Source organism: Urocitellus parryii, chromosome 1, assembly GCF_045843805.1.
Source record: "Urocitellus parryii isolate mUroPar1 chromosome 1, mUroPar1.hap1, whole genome shotgun sequence".
Taxonomy (NCBI): domain Eukaryota; kingdom Metazoa; phylum Chordata; class Mammalia; order Rodentia; family Sciuridae; genus Urocitellus; species Urocitellus parryii.
Genome location: NC_135531.1, coordinates 203,397,832 through 203,423,330, shown reverse-complemented (window position 1 = coordinate 203,423,330; position 25,499 = coordinate 203,397,832). Strand labels below are relative to the sequence as shown.

Sequence of the window (25,499 nt, the reverse complement as noted above, 5' to 3'; positions counted from 1 at the left end):
TCTTTTAAATGGCAAATGTCTTCAGAACAAGTGACTAAGCAGGGGCTTTATTTCTAATTTACCTTCTCCTTGATTTTTGGCATGTAATTTCTCACTGCTTTGTTTATTTTATTTTATAATGAAGTTGTTTTGTTGGCCTCAGCAGGAAAGTTGGTCCAGTCAGACATTACCATAAGTAGAACCCACATTCACTTTTCACTTTCTTTTCTGTATTCTTAAAATTTAACTGATGTAAATACTTGATACTTGTGAATATATTGAGAGGATACATTGACAACCAGCAGATTGTTTAGTAGTAAAAAAACAAATACTGAATGGTCATATAGCCAAAAAACAAAACAAACAAACAAAAAAAACCCTAAGTTATCAGTGAGAGGATCTAGCATTTCTTAACTACCAGTTTTGTTTTATCTCCTTTTTTTTACTACATGTAAATACATTGTATGTTATGTATCATTTTTCATCTTTTCTGTTTTGTGTTGCTAAGATTTAAGTCTGTTAGTACATTTGGCTGTAGTTGATATATTTTCATTGCAGAATAGTTGTATTTCTAGTATTTTTAAGTATAGTAAGAATGAAGTTAACGGTATGATATGTTTAAAACTAGAAAGTTTAATACCAAAATAATAAGCTAAAATGACTTTTCAAAGTTTTTTTCCTCTTGAGAGGGGAACCAAGGGCTGTGACAACTGCCTTAGCTGATATCACATTCTTCCCTGGACTAAGCAAGTAAGGGATAAAGTCCCAACTATGCTGGCCACAGTGGCTCCTGAAGCTAAGGCAGGAAGATATCAAGTTTGAGGCCATCCTCAGAAACTTAGCAAGGCCCTAAGCCACTGTGTAAGACCCTATATCAAAATAAAAACTAAAAAGGGCTGCGGATGTGACTCAGTGGTAAAACACTCCTGAGTTAAATCCCTAGTACTAGAAAAGATAACAAAACTCAACTCTTTTAGTCCATCATAGTATAAATATAACAGAAAATATTCTGGAGAGTCAAACCTATGACAAATAGGTATGAGCTGTTTTTAAATAATGAACCATGTAAAAATAGTTCTGTTTACTTTTTTTTAAAAAAGAGAGTAAGAGAGGAGAGAGAGAGAGAGAATTTTTTAATATTTATTTTTTAGTTCTCGGCGGATACAACATCTTTGTTGGTATGTGGTGCTGAGGATCGAACCCGGGCCGCACACATGCCAGGCGAGCGCGCTACCACTTGAGCCACATCCCCAGCCCCAGTTCTGTTTACTTTTGAAACTGTTAACTTTTTTTTTTTTTTTTTTTTTTTTTTAATATTTATTTTTTAGTTCTCGGCGGACACAACATCTTTGTTGGTATGTGGTGCTGAGGATCGAACCCGGGCCGCACGCATGCCAGGCGAGCGCGCTACCTCTTGAGCCACATCCCCAGCCCGAAACTGTTAACTTTTAAAAGAGAAAAATAGCTTAAAATATGTTTTGCATTTCATTATTTGGTTTCTTATACTATAGAAGCAAATATGATTTTAAAAAATTATAAATAATCTGTGAGTTAAGTAAAAACACAGAATTTTGTCTAGAAGCAAGTTTCTGTGAATCCCTACCTTCCCTACTGTTATTAAATAGTATGATTGTGCCTTAGTATCATACATTTGTCACAATTAATCAACCAGTGTCAAAATATTATTAGTGTAAATTCATACCTTTTTTTTCACTTGTCATGACACCTTTAATATAAGCATATTATTGTACAATTTTTTTGATGTCATACCTTTAATTTCAACAATTAATGTTTAGATTGTTTGTTATAAGGGTATAACATAACATGTAGATCAGAAAACAAAATTTGATTTCAAGCTAAAGATCATTTCCAGATGGTTTTTAGGTTTATTTCTATTCACTTCTCATTGTATCACATTATTTAATCCTATTTCTGTTACCATAGTTTATTTTTGTTCATTTGTTTTTGTTTTTTAGTACCATACAGTTTATTTTTTTTAGCCATATATGACAGCAGAATGTATTTTGACATATAATATATACATGGAATGTACATACATCAGTCGTAATGTCTCTTCTATTCTGCTGCCCTTCCTATCCCTCCTACTCCTCCCCTCCTCTCCCATCCTCTCTATCCAATCTAAAGTGATACATTTTTTTTTCTTTTTCTCATCACAACATCATATATGTATTCTGTATAACAATGAGGTTTTCCTTCCATCTTCCGAGCAACTCCCCTTCTCCCTCTTTTTCCCTCCCACCTCTCTTCCCTAGTATGGAGAGGTCAGTCTTTGTATTATACATTCTATGGATTTTAACAATTTACACGTATCCACCATTATGGTCTCTCTAGTTTAGGTTCAGTGCTGTTAAAAACTGCTTGAACTCCCCTTTGAACTGTCGATATTTTCACTGTTTCTGTAGCTTTGTCTTTTCAGTAATCCATAAAATTATATTCATACAATCTGTAACATCTTCTGTGACTTCTTTCACTTAATAAAAGATGTCTTTTGCTTCTCTGTGTCTTTTCATGGCTGGATCGGTTACTTTTTTTTTTTTTTTTAAGAGCTGGATAATATTCCATTGTGTGGATATACCAGTTTGTTAATCCATTTACTTACTGAAGGACATCTTACTTCCAACTTTTGGTATTTGTAAATAAAGATACTAGTTGTACATGGTGGCCTGTAGTCCCAGCTATTTGGGCAGGAGGTTTTTATAGGATGATTACTTGAGTCCATGAGTTCCACACCAACCTGGGCAGCACAGAAAAACCACATCCCCCAAAAAAATAAAACAAATTAATAAAGGTACTATTAACAGATATAGTTCTTTTTCAGATATGTCTTTAACTCACTTGAAAAACAAAAGCATGTGATTACTGGATTGTATGAGAACAGTATAAATAGGTTGGGAAGGAACTTGTCTTCCAAAGTAGATGTACCATTTTGCAATCTCTGTCAGTAATGCATAAAAGTTCCCATTTCTCCAACATTTGGTATTATCTTTCCTTTGGATTTTAGCTATTGTAATAGATATGAAGTAGGTATCTCATTGTTTCACTGTCCCCTTTTCTAGTAACATGATGTTGATCATCTTTCATGTGCTTTTTTTGCCACTTTATATGATGAGGTGTTTGGGTCTTTGGCATTTTTAAACCGGGTGATCTCTGTTTATTTGGGATACCAGTGATTAATTAGATATGTATTTTTCAAGCATTTTCCCCAGTTTGTGACTGTATTTTCATTTTCCTAATAGTGTCATTTGTAGGACAGAATTTTTGATCTTCATAAAATCCAGCTTATCAATTTTTTCTTCATGTTTTTGGTGTTGTATCTAAAACATCATTGCCAAACAGAAGCCTATATTATTTTCCTGTTTCTTTTAGGAGTTTTACAGTTTTGCATTTTACATTTACGTGTCTGATTCATTTTGAGTTAAGTTTTGTGAAGTTACAAAGGCTGTGTTACAAAGGCTGTGTTAATTCATCATTATAAGTTTGAAAAGGATTTGTGTTTGTTCTTCAGCTTTGTTCCTTCAGTATTGTGTTGACTCTTCTAAGACTTCTGCCTTCCTATATAAACTTTCAAATCAGTTTGTAATATTCACAAAATTGGATTGGGGTTGCATTCAATTTATAGATCAAAGTTGGAAGAATTGCTGATATTCAGTAGTACATAATCTTCCTGTGTACATGAAATATCTCTCCATTTGTTTAGGTTTTCTATAATTTCTTAGAGAGTTTTATAGTTTTCCTCAAAGGTCTTATACATATTTTGTTAGATGTATACTGAGATTTTTTTTTATTTTGTGTATATATGTGTGTGCATGCATGTGTGCTATTATAGATGGTATTGTTTTGATTTGAAATTTGAAAAATTCATTACTAATGTATTGGAAAGCAATGGGCATGTGTATATTAACCTGACTTATATCCTCTAATCTTACTGCAATAGTTCATTAGTTTGAGTCATTATTTTGTTGCTGTTTAGGAATTTTCTACTTACACAATAATGACATCAGTGAACAAAGACAGTTTTATTTCTTCCTTCCTATCTGGATACCTTTTCTTTTCTTATCTGGATTTCCTTTTCTTGTCGCATTAGCTAAGGATTCCATATCATGTTAAATAGAAATAATAAAGATGACATCCTTGCATTTTTCCTTATGGTCTAGTTTATTGTTAGATCTAATCTGTATTTAGTTGGCAATTTTTGTGTCTATATTCATGAGAAATATTGGTTTTTTTTTTAGAGAGAGAATTTTTTAATATTTTTATTTTTAGTTATCAGCGGACACAACACCTTTCTTTGTATGTGGTGCTGAGGATCGAACCTGGGCCGCAGGCATGCCAGGCGAGCACGCTACCGCTTGAGCCACATCCCCAGCCCAAAATATTGGTCTTTTTTGTAATAACTTTGTCTGGCTTTTTTTTATTAGGATAATGCTAGTCTCCTAGAATGAAATCGGAAGTTGTTGTGGTCAGCTCTTCTGTCACTGTGTCCAAAAGACCTGACAAGATCAACACAGAGAAGGAAAAGTTTATTTTGGCTCATGGTTTTAAAGGTCTCAGTTCATAGATAGCTAACTACATAGCTATGAGCAAAGAATATCATGGCAGAAAAAAAGTATATCAGGACCTAGCACCAGAAAAACAGAGAGCTCCACTTACAAGGAGCAGAATATCCAAAAATGCAAGCCCCCTGTCTTTTCCAGCCACACCCTACCTGCCTTCAGTTATCATACAGTCAGTCCATATCGGTGGATTTATGCACTAATTAGGTTACAACTCTCCCAATTCAATTATTTCACCTCTGAATTTCCTACATTGTCTCACACATGAACTTTTAGGGTACACCTTATATCCAAACCACAATAGAAGTCTTCCTTCAACTTCTATTTTTTTTTAATAGATTGTAGAGAATTAATATAATAAATCCCTTAAAAGTTGGTAGAATTTACCAAACAGAACCCTTCTGAGCCTATTGTTTTCTGTTATAGAACATTATTAATTATTGATTCAATTTCTTTAAAATATTTGGATCTATTCATGCCATCTATTTCTTGTGTAAATTTGGTAGATTGTGTCTTAAAGAACTGTTCTTTATTGTTTAAGTTATCAAATTTGGTTTGCCATGGAGTTCATTACATTGTTTTATAATAGCATATAAATGTCTATTGGATCAGAACTGATGGCTCCCTTTTCCACTTCTGATTAGCAATTTTATATATTTGCTCTTTTTGTCTTAGCCTGGCTAAAGGTTTATCAATATTATTGACGTTTTCAAAGGTAGTTTTTTATTTTGTTGGTTTTTCTTGATTGCTTTCCTGTTTTCAATCTCATTGATTTCTGCTCTAATTTTTTTAAATTTTTAAAAAACATTTTTAGTTGTAGATAGACGCAATACCTTTTTATTTATTTCTATGCCGTGCTGAGGATTGAACCCAGTACCTCAAACATGCAAGGCAAGCGCTCTACCACTGAGCCACAACCAGAGCCCTCTGCCCTAATTTTTCTTTTTACTTAGGTTTTAATTTGTTTTCTGATTTCCCAATCCAGACACTTAGGTTATTGATGTTTTTGGTCTTTTTTTGTTGTTGTTGTTGTTGTTGTTGTTGTTATAATATATGCATTCAGTAATATAAGTCTTCATCTGTGGATTGCATTTATTACATTGTACAAATTTGGTAAGTTCTATTTTCGTTTTCATTTTGCTCATAATTGCTTCACCCATGTGGTATTTAGAGGTGTGTTGATTTATCTCAATATATTTAACATATTTGGGGATATTCCAGCCACCTCTGTCACTCATTTCTAGTTAATTCATTTTGGTCCGTGAGCATATGAATTTTTTAAGATATGTTTTACTTTCCAGATGTGATTTATTTTGGTGATGTTCCTTTTGGATGCAATATTCTGTTAATGTCAGATCAGTTGGCCCTTAATGCTGTCCAATTCAAGTATGTCTGTACTGACATTCTGTCTGCTGGATTTATCAGTTATTTTTGGAGATCTGTTGATGCCTCTTGCTAGGCTAGTGGACTTATTTGTTTCTGTTTTTTAGCTTGGTGATTGGTTTGGATTGGATTGGATTGATTTGGTTTGTTGGATTGGTTGGGTTGGGAGAATTTTGGTGCTGTAGATTGAAGTCTGTCTTAATGAAGAATTGACCCCTGTATTATAATTGCTTTTACTTTGAAGTTTGTTCTGTCTAAAATTAACATAGCAACTCCACCTTCCTTTCAACTAACATGGTATAATTTTATCTTCTTTTAATCTGTCTTTATATTTACAGTATGTTTCTTGGAACATATAGTTGAGTCTTGGTTTTTTTGTTTTGTAACCTACTCTTTTAATTGGTATAATTATTTAGGTTATTCACGTTTAAGGTCACTGCTGGTAGAATTGGATAATTACCATATTTGTTCTTGATTTTCTCTTTTGTCCTTGTTCTTTTTTTTTTTTCTCCTGTCCTTTGCTCTTTCTTTCTCTTGTTTTTATTTGATTCAGCTTTTTTTCTCTTACTCAATCTATTGATTATAATTTTTTAGACTTATTTTAGTGGCTACCATAGAGTTTGCAGTATAAATCTACAACCAATTCAGCTTCTCTTTCAAATAATACTCACTATATCACTTAATGGCCGGTGCAAGTATCATGTAACAGTATTCCCAATTTCTCTCTCTCATCATTTATTAGATTAGTTATTCATTTTACTCATTCATAAGTTATATTTACGCAATACATTTTTGCTTGTATTATTTGGAACAAGCTTTTAGACCAGTGAAGAATAACAAAAATAATACTTTGTTTATTCCTTCTCTAACACTATGCCTCTCTATGTAGGTTTGAATTTGTGACTTGTGCATAATTTGCCTCTTGTCAAAAGAACTTCTTTGAACATTTGTTTCAAGGCAGGTTTACTGGTAACAAATACCTTCATTTTTTTGTCTTTAAGGATAATCTCACTTGATATAAATTCTAGGGTTTTGTTGTTGTTGTTGTTGTTGTTTGCTTGTTTGTTTTGGTATCAGGAATTGCAACCAAGGTACTTAATGCACTACTGAGACACATTCCCAGACCCTTTTTATTTTAAGAGAGGGTCTCTCACTAAGTTTCTTAGGGCCTAGCCAAGTTCTGAGGCTGGCTTTGAACTTGTGGTCCTCCTACCTATGCCTCCGAGTTTCTTGAATTACAGTTATGTACCACTGTGCCCAGCTCTTGTTTATAGTTTTAAAATCTTAAAGCACCCTAAGTATTGCACTGTACTTTCTTGCTAGCAAGGTTTCTGAAAAGAAGTCAGATGGGATTATCATTAATTTTCTATTGATAAAATGTTCTCCTTCTAGCTTCTTTTAGGATTTTTGGTTTGCTTTCTGATTTTCTGCAGTTTGAATAAGATATGCTTAGGTATAGATTTTTTTGGAATCTATTCTACTTGATTTTCTTTGAGATTCTAGCATCTGTGGTTTAGTGTACTTAAATAATTGGTACTTAAATAATTTGGTAAAAAATCTCAGTTATTATTCAAATGCTTCTTTTGTTCTTTTCTATACTCTTCCAGTATTCTTTCATTGTGCATGTTATACCTTTTTAATTCTCACAAGATGGCTTTGGGGTTTTTTTTTTTGACTCAGTTCATATAGAAATCATGAAAGAGCAAAGTGCAGCTCTCAGTTTTGAGTGCCAGTAGCTCTCAGCTCTTGATGTGAGCAGGTCTCCCAGCTGTGCTTAGTAGCTTTCCTAACAGCTTTCAGCACCATGAGCTAGTGGTTTCTAGAAACTCAGCATAAGAGGAGCAATTCATGGAATGGGGGTTTCTAGGTTGTCCCCTCAAAGTTAGAGGAATGCTGCATATATAGACAAAAGGGGCAGGCCAATTAACTCACACAGTCTCCTGCCTTCTGGTTTTCTGTGCTGTCCTGCCAGTCTATACACCCTGCCCTGGCTGTCATGGGTGGGGGCACTGTTATAGTGGACTGGTGTGAAAATATCTGAAGCAGCTGCAGGGTATATGGAGACTACCTGAGTACCTGAGTAGAGTTATCTGGACCTGCTGGACAGTTATTTGAAATAGTTTTGGCTAACGTTAAGTCTCCTAGAGCAGTTGCCGGACAGCTGAGGCTGAAGGGAAGGTCTCTGTGGAAACTATGGCAGCAGGCACTGCAGCTGCAAGAGGGTAGAGGCTGAAAGGGGAGCAGCTGCTGATGTCATGGTGACAGCCCTACCTGGCTACAGAGGCAACCATGGACAAATCAACAGCAGGGTTTCTAATCTATGGTTCCTGGATAGCCACAGAAGCAGTAGTAGTGAAAATGGTTGGCATAGCAACTGCAGAGGCTGTGGGGAAGTGCTGGTCCCTATTGACATTTTCTGACCATCGTGGGAATAGCTACAGCTGTCACTGGCATCAGAAGTGGTGCAAGCCCAACTAAGAGTGCTGAGGGCCTTCACCCCATACTTCAAATCTTGCTGGCAGGTCATCTGGCTGTGCCCCAGGGCAGTGGCAGCTGTAGCCAAGCAGTTGGGCATGGGGGAAGGATACATTCACTATCAGTTTAACAGCAGACTGCCAGTGCTCTGCAGGTTGGCTGCCTGCAGAAACACACACACACACACACACACACACACACACAGCTTTCTGTAGACAAAAAAAAACAAAAGAACAAAAACCTTTTGGGAAAGATTGGGCCCTCCTCTTTGGTCTCAGTCTCACACTTCCTAGACATTCTTTTCCATTCTTCTCATTTTAGTTAAGAAGTTACTGTTGGTATAACTTCAAGCTACCTGTTCCTTTTCTGGTTCCTGTCTATATTTCTAAGCCTATCAGAAGAATTATATATTGTCTTTTTAACTTCCAGCATTTCTTTTTGATTCTTAGAGTTTCCATCTCTTCGCTTATTATATCCATCCATAAACTGTAGATTAGCTGTTCTGTGTGTGTTTTATTTTTCCATTAGAGCCCTGCCATTCTAGTCTTAGTCATTTTAAAGTTCCCAGTGTAATAGTTCCACAATCTTTCCCTTATCTGAATCTAGTTCTGCTTCAAGGAGTTTTTTATTTGTTTTTTCTTTCATTGTGAAAGCCACATATGATGTGGGGTAAGTATATCTTTAGTGAGATTGTACATTCGTGTACTTCATAGTTAGACTAAATTTATTGTTTTCCATAGCTGTAGGTCCAGATTAAAATTTCCTGTTGTGTCTTCTATTTAAAATATTTCTAATATTTATTTCGGTTTTCCTAAGGACTTCTTAGATACCATCTGTGAAGTATATAGGAGTTCTTACTAATGTGGTAGTAAAGTGTGGTAGAAGAGCACCATTCTATAGACCTATTATTAGGTCTCAATTTTTGTGTGTATGAGCCTTTGTCCCTGGGCTTTCACTATCAACACCTACTTTTAGGTTTGTCAGGAAGGGTAGAAGAAACTGGAGTTGGTTATTTCTCTTCTCTGGTAAAAGACTCTGGTAAAAGTCCAGTCAGTCAGGTTCTGGTACATAGTTTCCCTTGAGGGCAAGCCTCATTGAGGCTTAGGTGTATTTCATTATAGCTACTTCCCCCTCTTAACACCCCTATCCCTCTATCCCCACCCCCAGAAGAGGATTTTTTATTACTTATTTATTTATTTATTTATTGCCAGGATTTAGGATTCCTGGAGGAACTCAGGAAAAGTGATGGAACCTCCCTTAGACTGGTTTCCTAAGAATCTTTAACTCTGAAGCTTGTCTACATTGAACCTTTAGCAGTACCCTGAAATAAGCTCCAGTGCAGTTTTTGATCCTCTTTCAATAGTCCATGATTCTTTGTGTCTGCTGATGCCTCTCCAGTTTGGGGAGAAAACACTTTGCCCTGTGATCTCATGGATCTCAGTTGTTTTCAGTTTGTTCAGCTTATTTCTTGTGATGAGTGCCATCTTCAAGCCACCTTACATTCCAGAACTGAAATTCCTCATCCTTTTAAACCAAAAAATATCCTTTTTATATTTAAAAAAAAAAATTACTCAAGACTATACTCATTGAACAGTAGTAGTCTTATTGTACGTGTATATTATGGCTTAGTTCGTCTCCTGCTGAGTATTTTCCTTTATTATAACTAATGCTAGATATTAAACCATTATGGCATGTATCTGTGATTATTTCTGTGTATATCTGATTATTTCTTATTAGATGAGAAGCTTAGAAGTGGAATTACTGAGTGAAAGGTGGCACAAAATTGAGGCTTCTACTAGTACATGCTTATACTCTTGTTATGAGTTGGTTCCACTTACCACAACCTCACTAACTTTATTAACTAAACAAAATACTTTTATTTTTGCATGCCAAACATAAGAAAAAATTCCACTTTAGAGATGGAATTTATTTTGTTGGAGTCTGAAAAGGAATGATTTTCCTCTCTTATATGATGTTATGTATGACAAAGTTCTGAGACATGTAGTACTAACTTTCTAAAACAAAACAAAATTGGGGGGAGGAGACTTGTTAGAATCCTCCCTAAAACAATTATCTGTTACAATATCATATTACAGTATAGCTGTAACTAACATTTTCATTTGTCCTGGTGAGGTTATTTAAGCATGGTGATAGAAAGTGGAATGGAGAACATAATTGGGGAACGTCTTTTAATTGATTGTATTACTTAGGCTATAGGAACTTTATCTCCTGTTTCCTGTATAAATGGAACAGTGAATATACTGTCCTTAAAAGGTTTTAGGGAGCATTATAAGATTTTGGGTTTGCATCAGTAGTTTATAGAAGTCCTTTAATAGTTTCTCTCTAGAGCAATGTTACTTTCAGTTTTCTCCCTCAAGTAGTTTAATTAGTATTTACAAATTAAATCTCAGAGAGTTGGAACATCATATTCAGATCCACATAACATAATTCAGCTGTGTGAGTATGGCAAAGAAAACCTTTGTTAAATAGTAAGGAGTATTTTATTTGTTATTCTTAAATGAACATAAGACCTGAAGTCATTGTTATTGAAAAAAAGAAAGCACTTTACTTTATGGATAGGTCCAGGCTTTTCAAGGAAAATTTGCCCACATATGCTTTCTCTTTACCCACTTACTACTTTACCCTGGTGTTAAATCTTGTGTCCTATCTGACACCCTCATCCTTAAAAAAAAAAAAAAAAAAAAAAAAAAAAAAGATGTTTTCAGTGATTGAGGTTTTTATTGTCTTTGTACTATTATTTACCCACCCAAGTAAACACATGAGCTTTGATTCACTAACTTAATTTCTTCTATTTAGAATGAATGTTTATAGTCAAATTGGTCAGAGAATATAGACTACTATTGATGAGTTTAATAGTTAGGATGTATCCTGCTGTCATGTATAACTAAAAAGAGCAAATAATTTTTTAAAAAAAGTTGTACTTATAAGTCAGTGCTCAAAACATTGTATAATGCTTTTCAAAAGCCTAAAAGATTTCTAGACTGGTTGCAGATCATGTTGCTTCTTTCATTAGCCTATGTAATTTAGAAGCAAGCACAGTTTATTTTTAGACATGTATTTTAAAGTAGTCCTTCCAGTATTCTTTCTTTTCATTTTTTAACACTGGAGTTGATGATTTACCATCTTGTACAAAATGTGTTCCTTGCTAATAAGAAAAATGAAATAATTTTAGGAACTTATAAGTGCCTTTTTTCCTGAAAATTTTGTATTATTAACCATATGATCATCCCACCAAGGTATATTTACTTTTTTAATCAATTTCAACCCACCATGTTCTTAAAAAGAAATATATTGGCATATTTATTAATATGAGGGTTCCAGTAGGTTTTTTATAAAGTAGATAACTTATTAAAAACATATACTCATACATGTGTTTTATACATATATGTGTGTGTATATTTATATATGACTCCAAGAACACAGTTAGGCAGAAGTGAAAACTATAGGAAACTCAACTTTGCAGGAGACCCTGCTTTTCTAGAGAATTACCAGCCTTTCAGTTTGAATTATTTGATCAATATTGCATAATCAGACATTAGAAAATCACAATTCTTCATTTTAATATCAGTGAAGCAAATAACTTGGTCACCAAAAGACTTAACTAAAAATGTTTAAACCTTGGGTTCATGTGATGTAAATTTGTGGTCCTCAGTAAATTGTGTCCATGAATATTCAGAGCAAATGAGAGGAAAAAAGGGTTTATAAAATTGGCAGTGATCATCACTGTTTTCCATTTTGAGCAAATTTTTTTAGAAATTACATAAAATACTTATTTTCTTTGAAACTACTCTTCAGCTATCTAGAAATCAAGAAGACATCTCAATAGAAGCTGTGCCCTAGCTTGAATTACTAGACACTAAACTACAGATTAATACAGTATTTTTGAACTGATCCCTTTAGGAAGTACTAATAATCTACTAACTTGAAATTTATACTTATGCTGTCTTCTGTCTTCCCCACCTTCGACCTTTCTTTTTATCTAATTTTATCTTTACCTCACTATAAACACTCCATCTGGAGATGGTGTGAGAGTTATTTCTTGCTGACTGGAAGAGAATTATTTCAAATGAAGATTAAAATTACTAGTCAAAACACTTATTTATTATGTCAATATGTAGAAGCACTCCCAATATCCTTCATATCTTTACTTTTAACTATGCCCTAATTTGGAATACTTTTCCTGATAATTTTGCATTAGCCATAACTGGCTACTAGTTAGACTAAATTTATTGTTTCCATAATAAATACATTTTATATATTTAAAATATATATATTGGCAACGGGAATTTAAAATATATTACCCAACACATGAAAATATGTAGTTTCAAACTATTTCATTTATGAAATGAAGCCAGAAAAATTAACTAAAAGAAATGAAAATGAAAACACTAGATTTCTGTAAAAAAAAATTAATTTTCTTTAACATTACAAGGAATTAAAAAAGAGAAATATTTGAAGGTAATATTTGATCAGAACTCTATGCATTAAAGACTTTCCCAGTAAAAAAATAACTAGCATATAAAATGTAACGTAGATGGAAACGTAGACTTAGCTATGGAAGAAAAGCAGAAGTAGAAAACTTCACTATTAGTACTGGTGTCCTTAACATCTTTGTCACCAACTGAGCCTAGATTTGAGTCTTTGGTTCTGTCATGTCTTTTTTGCAAATTAAATTTCACTAAACCTCAGTTTTTTTCCTTTGTAAATTTTACGTGATATTTAATCCATAGGGTTAGTATGGGGATTAAATTAAATGGTTGACCTGACATGCAATTCCATTAACTGCCAAGCATGGTAGTAACACAGAACCCTTTAGGAATGATCATATTGTATTAGGGAGCTCAAAAATAGAGATAGAAAACAGAACAAAACAAAACACAGAAACAGACTTTTGTTCTAGTTTCTTTTACAGTACTTTTTGCAGAGGGCAATAATGGATCAATGGTCTTTGAAAGCAACTTTAAGGTACCCCAAAACTATCAGGGCATACTTCTATGATATGTACTCGTGGACTTTTTTCAATTTAAAATAATAAAAGTTTTTAAATATTGGTCATAAGAATATTGTGGTTAGATCCATCAACTATGGTCTTATATAGACCCTCAAATCATGGACAGAAAGCCAATCAAACCTCAGAAGTCATTCCAATTACTGGGTCCCATACCCAGTTTCTTTTTCTCTTTTTGTGGTATCAGGGATTGAATCCAGGGCCTTGAATATGCTAGGCAAGTACCCTACTACTGAGCTACATCCCCAGCCCCACCCAGAATTTCTGATTTAGGTATGTGGAACAGAGCTTATAGAACTTGCATTTTTTTTAAATTGCCAGATGATGCTTCTGCTGCCAGTTCATGAATCACACCTTCTGAGCAACTGGAAAAATTGAGTCTGATTACTGGACATCTCACACTAAAGCTGATAAAACTAAAAAGATGTATAACAGAAGATAAAGAAATCCATGAATAGAAATAGCAACTTCTCAAATCAAGCTAGGCTGGAGGTAAAAAAAAAAAAAAAAAAAAAAAAAAAAAAAAGTAGCTGGGGGCTGTAGATGGAGAAATTTTAAGTAGGAAAGGCATCAGGAGACCAAAGAACTTTAATAATGGTAAACAGACTTTGAAGTCTTAGAATACTAATTAGACAAAACAAGAGGTCACATGTCATAAACTACAAAGGAAAATAAAAAGCAGTTAGAAGTTTCATTCCTCCAAAAACAGAGTAAAATGGGTTTTTTTAATATTTGTTGTTGATAGACGTTTGTTTTATTTATTTACTTATATGTGGTGCTGAGAATCGAACCCAGTGTCTCACACGTGCTAGGCAAGCATTCTACCACTGAACCACAAATCCAGCCCGGAGTTAAATGTTTTTTAACCTATCATTTGATAATCTGGACAATGCTGAAGATATGCCCCAAGTGCATGTTATCCTGTGATCTACTTGGAAGTCTTTGGTTACCTGAATGTTCACATAAACTTTTACAAAGAAAATAGTAGAAGTCTAGAAACTGTCAACTTACTGGAAAATTTATATGTACGCATTATTTCATTTTTTGATATTTATGTTTTAATAGTAAAGAATAAAACAGTTGTATAATAATTTGATTCATCAGCTTTTCTTGGGAAAATTAAAATGTCTACACTAAGAAAAACTTAACAGAAGTAAAAAGATGTACATAAAAATAAAATATTTACTAAAAGCTGTCAAGTTATCAGTCTAAGGTGGTACCAAAGAACTTGAGAGGCTCCTAATATAAAAAGTCTGAAAAAAATGTTCATGATTCAAAAGATGAAGACCAAGATGTGTTCTGATAAGACAACCAAATAATGGAGCTACTTGAAGGTTATAGTTTCATAGTTCCAATTATAGAATGAATGGAGAATGATTAAGCACTAATGCACTAGCACTAATAGGCTATGTCTGTTACTGTGATGACAAGTGGGTGATCACTGGCAAAGAGCAAATAGTATTCAGGAAGGAAGACAAGAGCCATATGGATGAATATTCATAAGAAATATCATTTCTAGGGCAACAAACCTGAACCTATGTGTTAGAAACTCCCCTTCCTTTTTGCCCTTTTTTAACATTATGAGTAATTACTCAGTTTTGCAGTTAGAATTGGAAATGAATTAATGTCACAGAGCATGCTTTTAAAATTACTGGTGAAGCACTCACTGAGTTACTAAGGCTGGCTTTGAACTTGGGATCCTACTGCCTCAGCCTCCTGAGTCACTGGGATTATAGGTGTGCATCACCATGCATGTTCCTGGATCTTTTTCTGTTTTGAGGTTTTTGATTACTGATCCAGTGTGTGTGTGTGTGTGTGTGTGTGTGTGTGTGTGTGTGTGTGTGTGTGTTAGTAGGGATGGAACACAGGGGCACTTTGCCACTGAGCTACATTCTTAGCACTTTATATATTTTATTTTGAGATAGGGTTTCAACAAATTGCCAAGGCTGGCCTCCATCTTGTGATCCTTCTGCCTCTCTAAATCTTAATATGAAACATGTTGGTCTACTTCTACTAAGGAAAATACATTATTAATCTTTTAAATATTTGTTACTAGTGAGCTGTTAATCTAGGATTATAAGAATATAGAGCAATTGACTGATACTGTTTTTCTGAAAATAATTGTTACCTTCTCTTGCATGAACACTGGTTAACTTTATAAAGTTTGTGAGTTCATTTAAAAATTATTTATTAAAAAATAAATTTCTTAAACATGTAAACTACGTTTTAACCATTTTGAAATTTTGTTGCTATGAGACATTCATGATTAATGACATAACTATATGTATTTTAAGTTATAAAAGAGCTCCCTTTATTTCTGTATTTTTTGAGAAAAATATTTTTTGAAGTTCATGGCATATAATCATCTCATATTGCTCAAAAGACCTTTTTTCCTCTTGTATACATATTGGAGGAAAACTTAAATGTGATAAAACAAATCTTTAAAAAATCATTAAGGTAAAGATTCTCAAGCAAGGTGTCTTCTGTACACATAAAAGGTTTCTAACAGCTGTCTTAGGAAATAACTGAGAAGACCATTTTTCTTCTAAGAATAGATTCAGTAGTTTTTTCTTTGGTTTCCAATTTGGGAGATTGAAACCAGAACTCCTGTTGGTGAGTAAAATTTTACTACCTGGTTTGAACAGTAATTGGGAGATTTGTTTTCTATTTATTTGTCAAGGCATAGCTCAGCAGCACACCTATGGTCATTTCCAGAAAAAAATGGAAGCAGTATTACCAGGGATGGCTTTGTAATTGTTAACTGTATGAAGTTAATAAATATTACTATAAAACACAACAAAGCCACAATGGCTGATCTTTCTTCAATTTATTGAAATGTGTTTGCATTTTAAAAATAGTTGGCTAAATAAGTAACAGTTGGTTAAGAAGATAATAACTTGGTTGGGTTCAAATCCTGGCTCTGCCACTTGCATGCTTCTGACATATAAATATATTTTTTAATAGACAAATAAAAAATTGTCTATGTTCATGATATACAGCATGCTGTTTTGTAGAATGACTAAATCAGTTAATATTTTCCTTATGTACCTATTTTTTGTAAGAATATTTACAATCTGCTCACCAATTTTTAATTATATGTTATTATTAACTATAATCACCATAGTGTACTATAGACTTCTTAAATTTATTCTCAACTCGTACTGAAATTTTATTTGTCTTTTTAGTCAATGCTTTGTGTCTTTTGGCTAAGATTTCCCTAGTCCTTCCCCGAGGGCCTAATAAATAACATTCTACTCTTAGGCTTCTCTAAGCGACTCTTCTCTTTTAGAGACCACATATGAGTTAAATTATGGAGTATTTGTCCTTCCGTTTCTGCCTCATGTCTTAACACTGGTGATGTCTAGGTAAATCCAAGTTGTAACAAATGACTCCAATTTCTTATTTAAAGTGAATATTGTTCCATTGTGTGTATATATATATACCACATTCTCTTTCTTCATTTATCCATTGATGCACAGTTGTATTGATTCCATATGTTGGCTTTGGTAAATAATGCTGCAGTAAACATGGGAATGAGGATGTCTCTTTGATATACTGATTTTCATTCATTTTGATATATAGCCAGGAGAGGTATTGCTGGATCGTAAGTTTAACTCTATGTGGAATTTCTATACAGTTACCCATATTGTCTGTACTGATTTATATTCCTAACAGTGTACAAGCAGTCCCTTTTCTTCACATCCTTGTTAAATTTGTCATCCTAATAGGTATGGTATGGTATGATTACTCATCCTAGTTTTGATTTGCATTTCCCTGATGATTGGTGATATTGGTGATATTGAGCATTTTCTCATTTACCTATTAGTCATTTGTATGTTGTCTTTGAGAGATGTCTTTTCGTGTCCCTTGATAATTTTTTAATGGGGTCATTTTTCTTGCTATTGAGTTATATGAATTTCTTATGTATGTTAGATGCTAATCTGTAATCATATATGATTCACAAATATTTTCTCCTTTTCCATAGGTACCTAGTCTTTTCACTTTGTTGATTATTTCCTTTGCTGTGTGGAAGATTTTTAATTTAATATAATTCCATTTGTCTGTTTTTTGCTTTTCTTACCCATGTTTTGTCATATCCAGAACTTTGTCAAAAACAATGTCAAAGAGTCTCCCTCTTTTTTCTTCTAATAGCTGCAATTTTAGGTCTCCGGTTTAAATCTTTAATTTGAGTTGATTTTTTTTTCATATGGTATGTTATTAAGAACCCAGTTTAATTCTTCTGCGTGTGGAATTTTCCCACCACCACCCATGTCTTAAAGAAATTATTCTTGTTCCATTGTGTGTTTCTGGCATCTTTATTATACTTGGCTTTGTAAATGTGTGCATTTATTTCTGGGCTGTTTATTCTGTTCTGTTGGTCTTTTTTGTACCAGTACCATGCTGTTTTGGTTATGATAGTTTTGTGATAGATTTCGAGATCAGATAGCATTGATGCCTCCAGTTTTGTTCTTTTTGCTTAGGTTTTGCCTGTGCAATATTTTTTGTAAGGCCTTATGTATTGCAGGAATTTTCTCCCCATTTCTGCAAAAAATGTCATTGCAATTTGAATAGTGATTGCCTTGAATTTATAGGTCACTTTGGGTAGTGTGGACATTTTTAACAATATTAATTCCTCTAATTCATGAGAATGTGCTACCTTTTTCAATTATTTGACCCTTTTTTGGTTTCAGTCATCAGTTTTCATTATACAGGCTTTCATCTCTTTGGGTAAATTTATTCCTGAGTATTTTATGTTGCTTTTGCATCCTGCAACTTTACTGTATTTATTTAGTTAGTTAGTTTTAGGTTCTTACAGTTCTTTGGTAGAGTTTAGGTTTTTCTCTTTGTAATGTAATTTTGTCTGTAGATGGACAATTTTTTAACTTTCTTTAGTATGATATGAATGCCTTGTTTTTCTTTCCTAATTCCTTGAGGTAAGAGGTACTGTACTTTGTTAAAATATAAGTGGTGAGAATCAACATATATTTCTAGTTCTTGACCTTAGGTGGAAAGACCTCATTTTTAATTTTTCACCACTAAATATGTAATTAATCATGGACTTGTCATAAATATTTTTAATTGTGTTGAGATACCTTGCTTCTATACCTAGTTATTGAGAGATTTTATAATGAAAAGATAATGAATTTTCTCAAAGAGATTTTCTGCATCAGTTGAGATGGTCATATGATTTTTGTCATTTATTTTATATTTATTTTACATGGTATGTCTGTCTATTTATAGTTTTTCATAAATTGTATACCAAGGAGAAAATTTTTGTATACCAAGGAGAAATCCTACTTAATGATGTGAATTATCTTTATAATGCACTGTAGATTTCAATTTGCTGGTATTTTGTTGATGATTTTTGAATCTACATTCATCAAAGATATTGGCCCAGAATTTAGTTTTCTTGTAGTATCCTTGTTTGGCTGTGATATCAGGGTAAGATCATTTCGGATGTATTCCTTCCTCTTCCATTTTCTAGAAAGCATTTGAGAAGATTTGGTATTAGTTCTTTAATTCCTGGGTCAAATTCATTTATGAACCATCAGGTCCAGGGCCTGCCCCTCTCTCCCTCCCTCACTTTCTTTCTCTCTCTCTCTCTCTCTCTCTCTCTCTCTCTCTCTCTCTCTCTCTCTCACCTTGGATGAATAAGGGGCACTTAACCACTGAGTCACATCTCCAGCTCTTTTTATTTTTTAAAATTTTGAAGCAGGATCTTGCTAAGTTGTTTAGTACCTCACTAAGCTAGTATTTGTGATCTTCCTGCCTCAGCCTCCTGAGTCACTGGGATTACAGGCATGCACCACTGTGACTGGCCCTGGGCCTTTCTCTGTCATGAGGTTTTCAATTACTGATCCAGTTCTCTTTACTAGTTACTGGATGATTTCTCTTCCTTCATAATTCAGGTTTTGTAGATTATGTGTTTCTAAGAACTTATCCACATCTTCTCAAATATTGAATTTGTTGGTGTTTGTTCATAACTCTTGAGATTCTTTATATATCTTTGGTATTAGTTATAAAATCTCCACTTTTTAATTTTGATTGTATTTGAGGCTTCTCTTTTTCTCAGTCTAGTTAAAAGTTTATCAGTATTCTGTCTTTTTAAGAACTAACTCTGTTGCTTTTTTCATTTCTGTACTTCCTGTTTCATTTATTTCTGCTCTGATCTTTCTTTTTAATGCAGACATTTAGTACTATACACTTGCCTTTTTGAACTGCTTTTGCTGCATCACGTAAGTTTTGGTAAGTTGTGTTTCATTTTCTGTTGTCTTGAGATTTTTTTTTTTCTTTGACATCTGGAACATGTACTTTAATTCCCACATTCTTAAGAATTTTCCAGTTTTCCTGTTATTAATTTCAGTGTTATACCATTCTGGTTAGAAGAGCTGCTTTTCAATAACAAGAAATATCAATTTTTTGTTAAAACTTGTTTTAGAGCCTGATGTATGAACTGTGCCACAGAATGTTTGCTTGTGCTTGAGAGGAATATACATTCTGGTCTCATTGGATGAAATGTTCTGAATATGTCCGTTAGGTCCATTTGCTCTAATGTATAGTACAAGTTCAATGTTTCTGCATTGATTTTTGATTTTTTTTTATATCTGTCCATTGTTGAAAATGAAGAATTGAAATCATTTATTGTATTGATGTACATATAGATCTTTTATATTTACACATTAAGGCACTGAAATATTGGACAATTTAATGTTTATTTTGTCTGTTCTAAGTTTAGCTATCACTGCTTTCTTTTGATTTCTGTTTACATGGCATGTTTTTTTCCCCATTTTTTCACTTTCAGTATATGTGTCTTTCAAGGTGAAATGAGTTTTTTATAGACAGCATACAGTTGGGTCTTGCTATTTTTATTCATCCAGCGACTCTGCATTTGGATAGGAAAATTTAATTCACTTACATTTAATGTAATTATAAGAAGAACTTCCTACTGCCATTTTATTGCAAGTTGAGCATGTGAAATCTTGAAATGTCCTAAAATCCAAAACTTTTTGAACCCTAACACAATGCTCAAAAAGTTCCAGATTTGGCAACATTTTGGTTTTCAGATTTTCACATTGACCAGTAAAGTCTGCAAACCTTCCAAAATTAGAAAAAAACTTTATGAGATACTTCTGGTCCTAGCCATTTTAGTAGGATAATCTTAACCTATTGTTGTTTTCTCTTTGCTTTGTGGACCTTTTTGTTCCTTTCCTTTTCTCTTGGTGTCTTCCTTTTTGATTTCATGATTTTCTATTGAGTGTATTTTGATTCCTTTATCTCTTATAAATCTCCTATAGGTTTTTGCTTTGTCGTTTTCATGAGGGCTACATAAAACATTTTGTATTTCTGGTCGGTTATTTTAAGCTGATAACAATTTCAATCACATACAGAAACTACACTTTTTTCATGATTTGTTTTTAATGCCACAGTTTACATATTTTTACATTGTGTACATTTTAAGAGATTACTGTAGGTTTGTTTATTTTTAATAGTTTTTGTGTGTGTGAGTGTGTGTGTGTGTGTGTGTGTGTGTGTGCGCGTGCGCGTGCGCGCGCATGAGTAATTCTGGGGATTTAATCAGGACCTTTCACGTGATAGGCAAATGCTCTACTTCTGATTAATGTTCCTAACTCTTTTTCGTAGTTTTCATCTTTAGCTGTTATACTATTCCAAATTTGACTTTGTATTTACCTTTACCATTGAGTTTTTTACTTTCATATGTTTTCATGGTTTTGATTATCACTCTTGGTTTCAACTTGAAGACATTGTAATAGCATTTTTCATAACCCAGGTTTAGTGATGATAAGCTTCCTCAGCTTCTGTTTCTCTGGAATTATCTTTTCCATTTGTTTAAGGGTAACTTTGCCAGGCAATGTATTCTACAAGGGGTTTTTGTTTTGTTTTGTTTTGTTTTCCAGTACTTTAAATATTTCATTCCACTCCCTTATGGGAGTTTCCTTGCCTGTGATGATTGTCTCATTTCTTGCTACTTCCAAAAGTCTTTCCTTGTATTTGACATTTAACAATTTGGTTACAATATATCTTGCAGTATTTCTCTTTCGAGTGATCTTACTTAGGGCTCTTTGATCTTCATAAAATTGAATATATGTGTTTATCTGTATATGGGTAATTCTAGGGATTTAACCCGTGCTAAGCAATACTGTACTTCTGAAAAGTGTTCCTAACTCTTTTTCATAGTTTTCTTCTTTAGCTGTTGTACTAGAGATTTCTGGAATTTGACTTAGTATTTACCTTTACCATTGAGTTTCTTACTTTCCTGTTTTCATATCCCTGCCAAGATTTGGGAAATTTTCAGACATTATTTCTTTAGATAAGTTTTTTGTCTCTTTTCCTCTCCATATTTTCTTTCTGAAATTCCTCTAATTTTTATACGGTCATGCACTGTATGGCAACATTTCAATCAATAATTAATTGCATATGACAGTGTTCTCATGATACTATAACAGAGCTGAAAATTTTCTGTTGTTGCCTAGTATTTTTACTCTGACTTTTCTGTTTAGTTACACAAATACTTTATATTGTGTTAAAATTGCTTATTTAGTACAGTAATATTCTGTACAAGTTTGTAGTGTAGGAGTAATAGACTTTACCATGTAGCTTTGATGTGTAGTAATCTATATAGTCTAGGCTTGTGTAAATACACTTTATGGTGTTCACACAGGAAGGAAAATGCCTAATAATTCATTTTTCAGAACATATCCTCATTGCTAAGTGAGCTAAAATATGTATATGCTGATGTTCTCCCATAAGTCATTTTTCATTTTGTTTTCTTGACTCATTTCAAATGACGTGCCTTCAAGTTCCCTAATTCTTCTGTGTGATCTTGTCTACTATTGAAACTGCCAGTTGATTTTTTTTTTTAGTTCTACCAATGTATTCTCAAACTTCAAAATTAATACGTTTTTATTGTTTGTATTTCTTTTATTAAACTTCTCATTTTGTTCATGTATTAATTTACAAATCATTGCTTTGTTTGTGTTTTCTGTCATCACAGTGAACTTCTGTTTTTCCTTCTGTTTGCACATCCTAAGCATGTACTCTCAAACTCAGCTACACCTCCAGTCCATTAAGCTTCTTGAAACTAGTTTGAACTAAAAACTTTTTTAGATCTTATTTCTGGATTCAGTTCCTGTAGCTTTATTAGTTTTTCTTTGCTGTGTCATGTTTTACTGACTCTCTGCTGTCCGGATAGCCTTGTACTGATATTAGTGCATTTGAAAGAGGGAGCACTTTTAGTCATTTCAGACCGGTTTCGGCAGGTTAAAGCCTTTTCTTATGATGTTCCTGGGCTGATGAGATTTCCTAGTTACTATAGTCAAATGAGACCAACCAGGTCATTTGTCTTCTGCTGGGTTCATAGTGCAGTCCTTGGTTGGTGGTTAGTTGGTCTCTTACCCCAGGGATCTAGTGAGCACAAATCTGCTCTGGTCTCTGGCTGTACTAAACTGCCTTCAGTACCTTAGTATGTTTGGCTAATTCTGGGATGACAGCCTGTAAATGGCAGTTTTATTATAAGATATGCATATAGGTACAGCTTCTCTGGGTCCCTTGGATATCTTCCCAGGTTGCTAGATGAGATTGTAGTTAGACACTGCTGTTTTCTGTCCATGGCTTGGTAAGGCTGAAACAAAGTCACAAAAATGCCTTAGGCTCTATAGCTAAAACCCACTCTTTTGCCTATCCCTTTGGTCACATGGACGTGCTTGCCACTCACTAGGTCCCTGATGGGCAGGCTTCATCTCATTGTGTTGAGAGGGTCTAGAGCTGCTTTTCAGGACCTTCTGTGGGGCTTTGATTGGATAACCTGTGGGTGGCATAGACCTGCCTCCCTCCAGTACCCCGGGCAGGAAATTTGTTCTCTAATTACACCTAAACATGGTGGGGGCCAAAATTACCACAATTTTTATTGAGAGGTTTTTTTGTTTTCTATCACCATGGTAGGTATTTGGTTGGAACTGCCTAGAATTTCAAGATGAAACACTCTGTAGGGAATGTTTTGATCTGTACAAAGTTATTTGAGCTTCAGATATTTTGATGGTTTTCAAGGCACTAGTTTCTACTTCATTAAATTTGGTCCAATATAGATTTTGTGACTCTTCATTCAAACAGCACCCTTGAAGCTCCCCACAAAATCAGTCCTGGGAAGGAACCAAGAGGGCTAAGTAGGGTGGCCCTGTATGCTACTATATCAGAGGAGAACCAGACAACAAAGAACTGTATTTGAGGGACTTTTCATTATCCAGTCAAGACTCAGGAGAATAGGCTTGTCTTCTATAATACTAGTGGGAATCGTTGCTCCTGGACCCATTATAGGAAAAGCAAAGCAACATGGGGCTATACCTGAGCCCTCAGAGGAACAGACCTTCTTCCGAATCAGGAGCTGGGACCACAGTTAGCACATGTGTCACCTTTATGAGTTTTTGCCCTCTCAAAGCCACCTTTCTAGGTCTTGGGCTCCCCTGGTACTTCACAGATTCCTGTGAGAATACTAAGGCTCCCACTGGGGCACTTTTATTTCATGGATGGCTATAAAATTATTATTGTTACATGGAGATTTAAAGCAGGTGGCTTCCTATTCAATTTTGTTGTCATCCCTGTCACAACACAATATTAATTTGAAGGTAATTTAGACTGTCTTGAGTTTGATGAGTTCTTGAGATTGGAAGTTGCAAAACAGCTTTAAATGGAATTAAATAGGATTGATTACCTTCTGTAGACTCTAGGGCAGTCCAAAATACATTAAAAAAAAAAAAAAAGTATGACTTAATTGGGTTTAAATTCTGGCTTTTCTACTTACTGTTCAATTCTGGTCAAGTTAATTAACCTGTGTCTTCTAATCTTAAAGGGACATTATAATAGTACTTGTTTGGATTATTTTGAGGGTCAAATTAGCAAAGTATTTGTAAGAACTTCTACTACCCAAGTAAAGCACTGTTTAAGGTATTATTATTACTTGACTTTTAAGGTACTCCTATAAGAAATCCATGCCAAGAAAATTAGATCTTTTAACCAAAGGTAGTCTCAAGGAGATTTTTTTTTTTTTTTTTTTTTTTTTTTTTGGTCAGCTTTTTCACCACGGTGACCAAAAGACCTGACAAGAACAATTTTAGAGGAGGAAAAGTTTATATTTGGGGCTCATGGTTTTAGATGTCTTGGTTCATAAATGACCGGCTCCATTGCTCCATGCCCCGGAATTAGGCAGAACATCATGATAGAAGGGTGTGGTAGTGCAAAGAAGCTCAGGACATGACAATCCAGAAGCAGAGAAAGAGCTCTGCTCAACAAGAAAAAACATATTTATAGAAGAGGCATTTAACCTAGTCTGTAGATTGTGTATGATTGTTGAATGGAACAGAAAGGAAAGGTTTTTCTGTGGGAATTATTCTATTGAATGGATTGGTAAGAGAAACACTCTTTATAATGAGAAAGGAAGATGAATTGTAGATTTAAGGCAAAAGAAGAGTAGGTGTAAGAACTGTGTAAAGTAGAAGGGTGTCAAATAAGCTGGAACTTGGACAAAGGAGAGCCATTGGAGATTTTTTTAATTTGAAAAAGTTTTGTTATTTTCATATTTTAAAACATTCATTTTGATTCCTGAAATGTAAACTCTTAAATAAATTTAAGCCAATAATGCTTATTATATTCATTTTTTTAGGATTGAATTTTATTGGAAATGAACAGTCGTAAATCAAAGAGTAACAACTTAATAAATGCAGAGTGCCTTTCTCAGGTATGTATTTTCCATAGTCTCAAGGCTATTACAAAGACAAACTCTTTCCCTTAGAGATCAGTATAAGATCATCTGAACATCATGTGGAAGCAAAGCTTTCCAGAATGTGCAATGACAGAACTTGTTATGGTTGTTCTTAAGTCCTGTTATGTCAACTAATAATGTGTTTTATGGCTGGGGTTGCAGCTCAGTGGTAGAGCACTTGCCTTGCATGTGTGAGGCACTGGGTTCGATTCTCTCCACTGTATATAAATAAAGGAATAAAGTAAAGGTCCATCAACGACTAAAAAAAATTTTTTTAAATGTGTCT

The 25,499-nt window shown here is 33.9% G+C and overlaps 1 protein-coding gene across 1 annotated transcript in view; it reads left to right on the top strand.

Moving 5' to 3' along the window:
* Positions 1 to 25,499, top strand: part of Orc4 (origin recognition complex subunit 4) — a 62,636-nt gene that overhangs the window by 5,127 nt on the left and 32,010 nt on the right. Inside the window, exon 2 of the mRNA XM_026388497.2 lies at positions 25,115 to 25,189. Coding sequence (XP_026244282.2) covers positions 25,133 to 25,189 — 57 coding nt within the window. The 5' untranslated portion in view covers positions 25,115 to 25,132. The remainder of the gene's footprint in view (positions 1 to 25,114; positions 25,190 to 25,499) is intronic.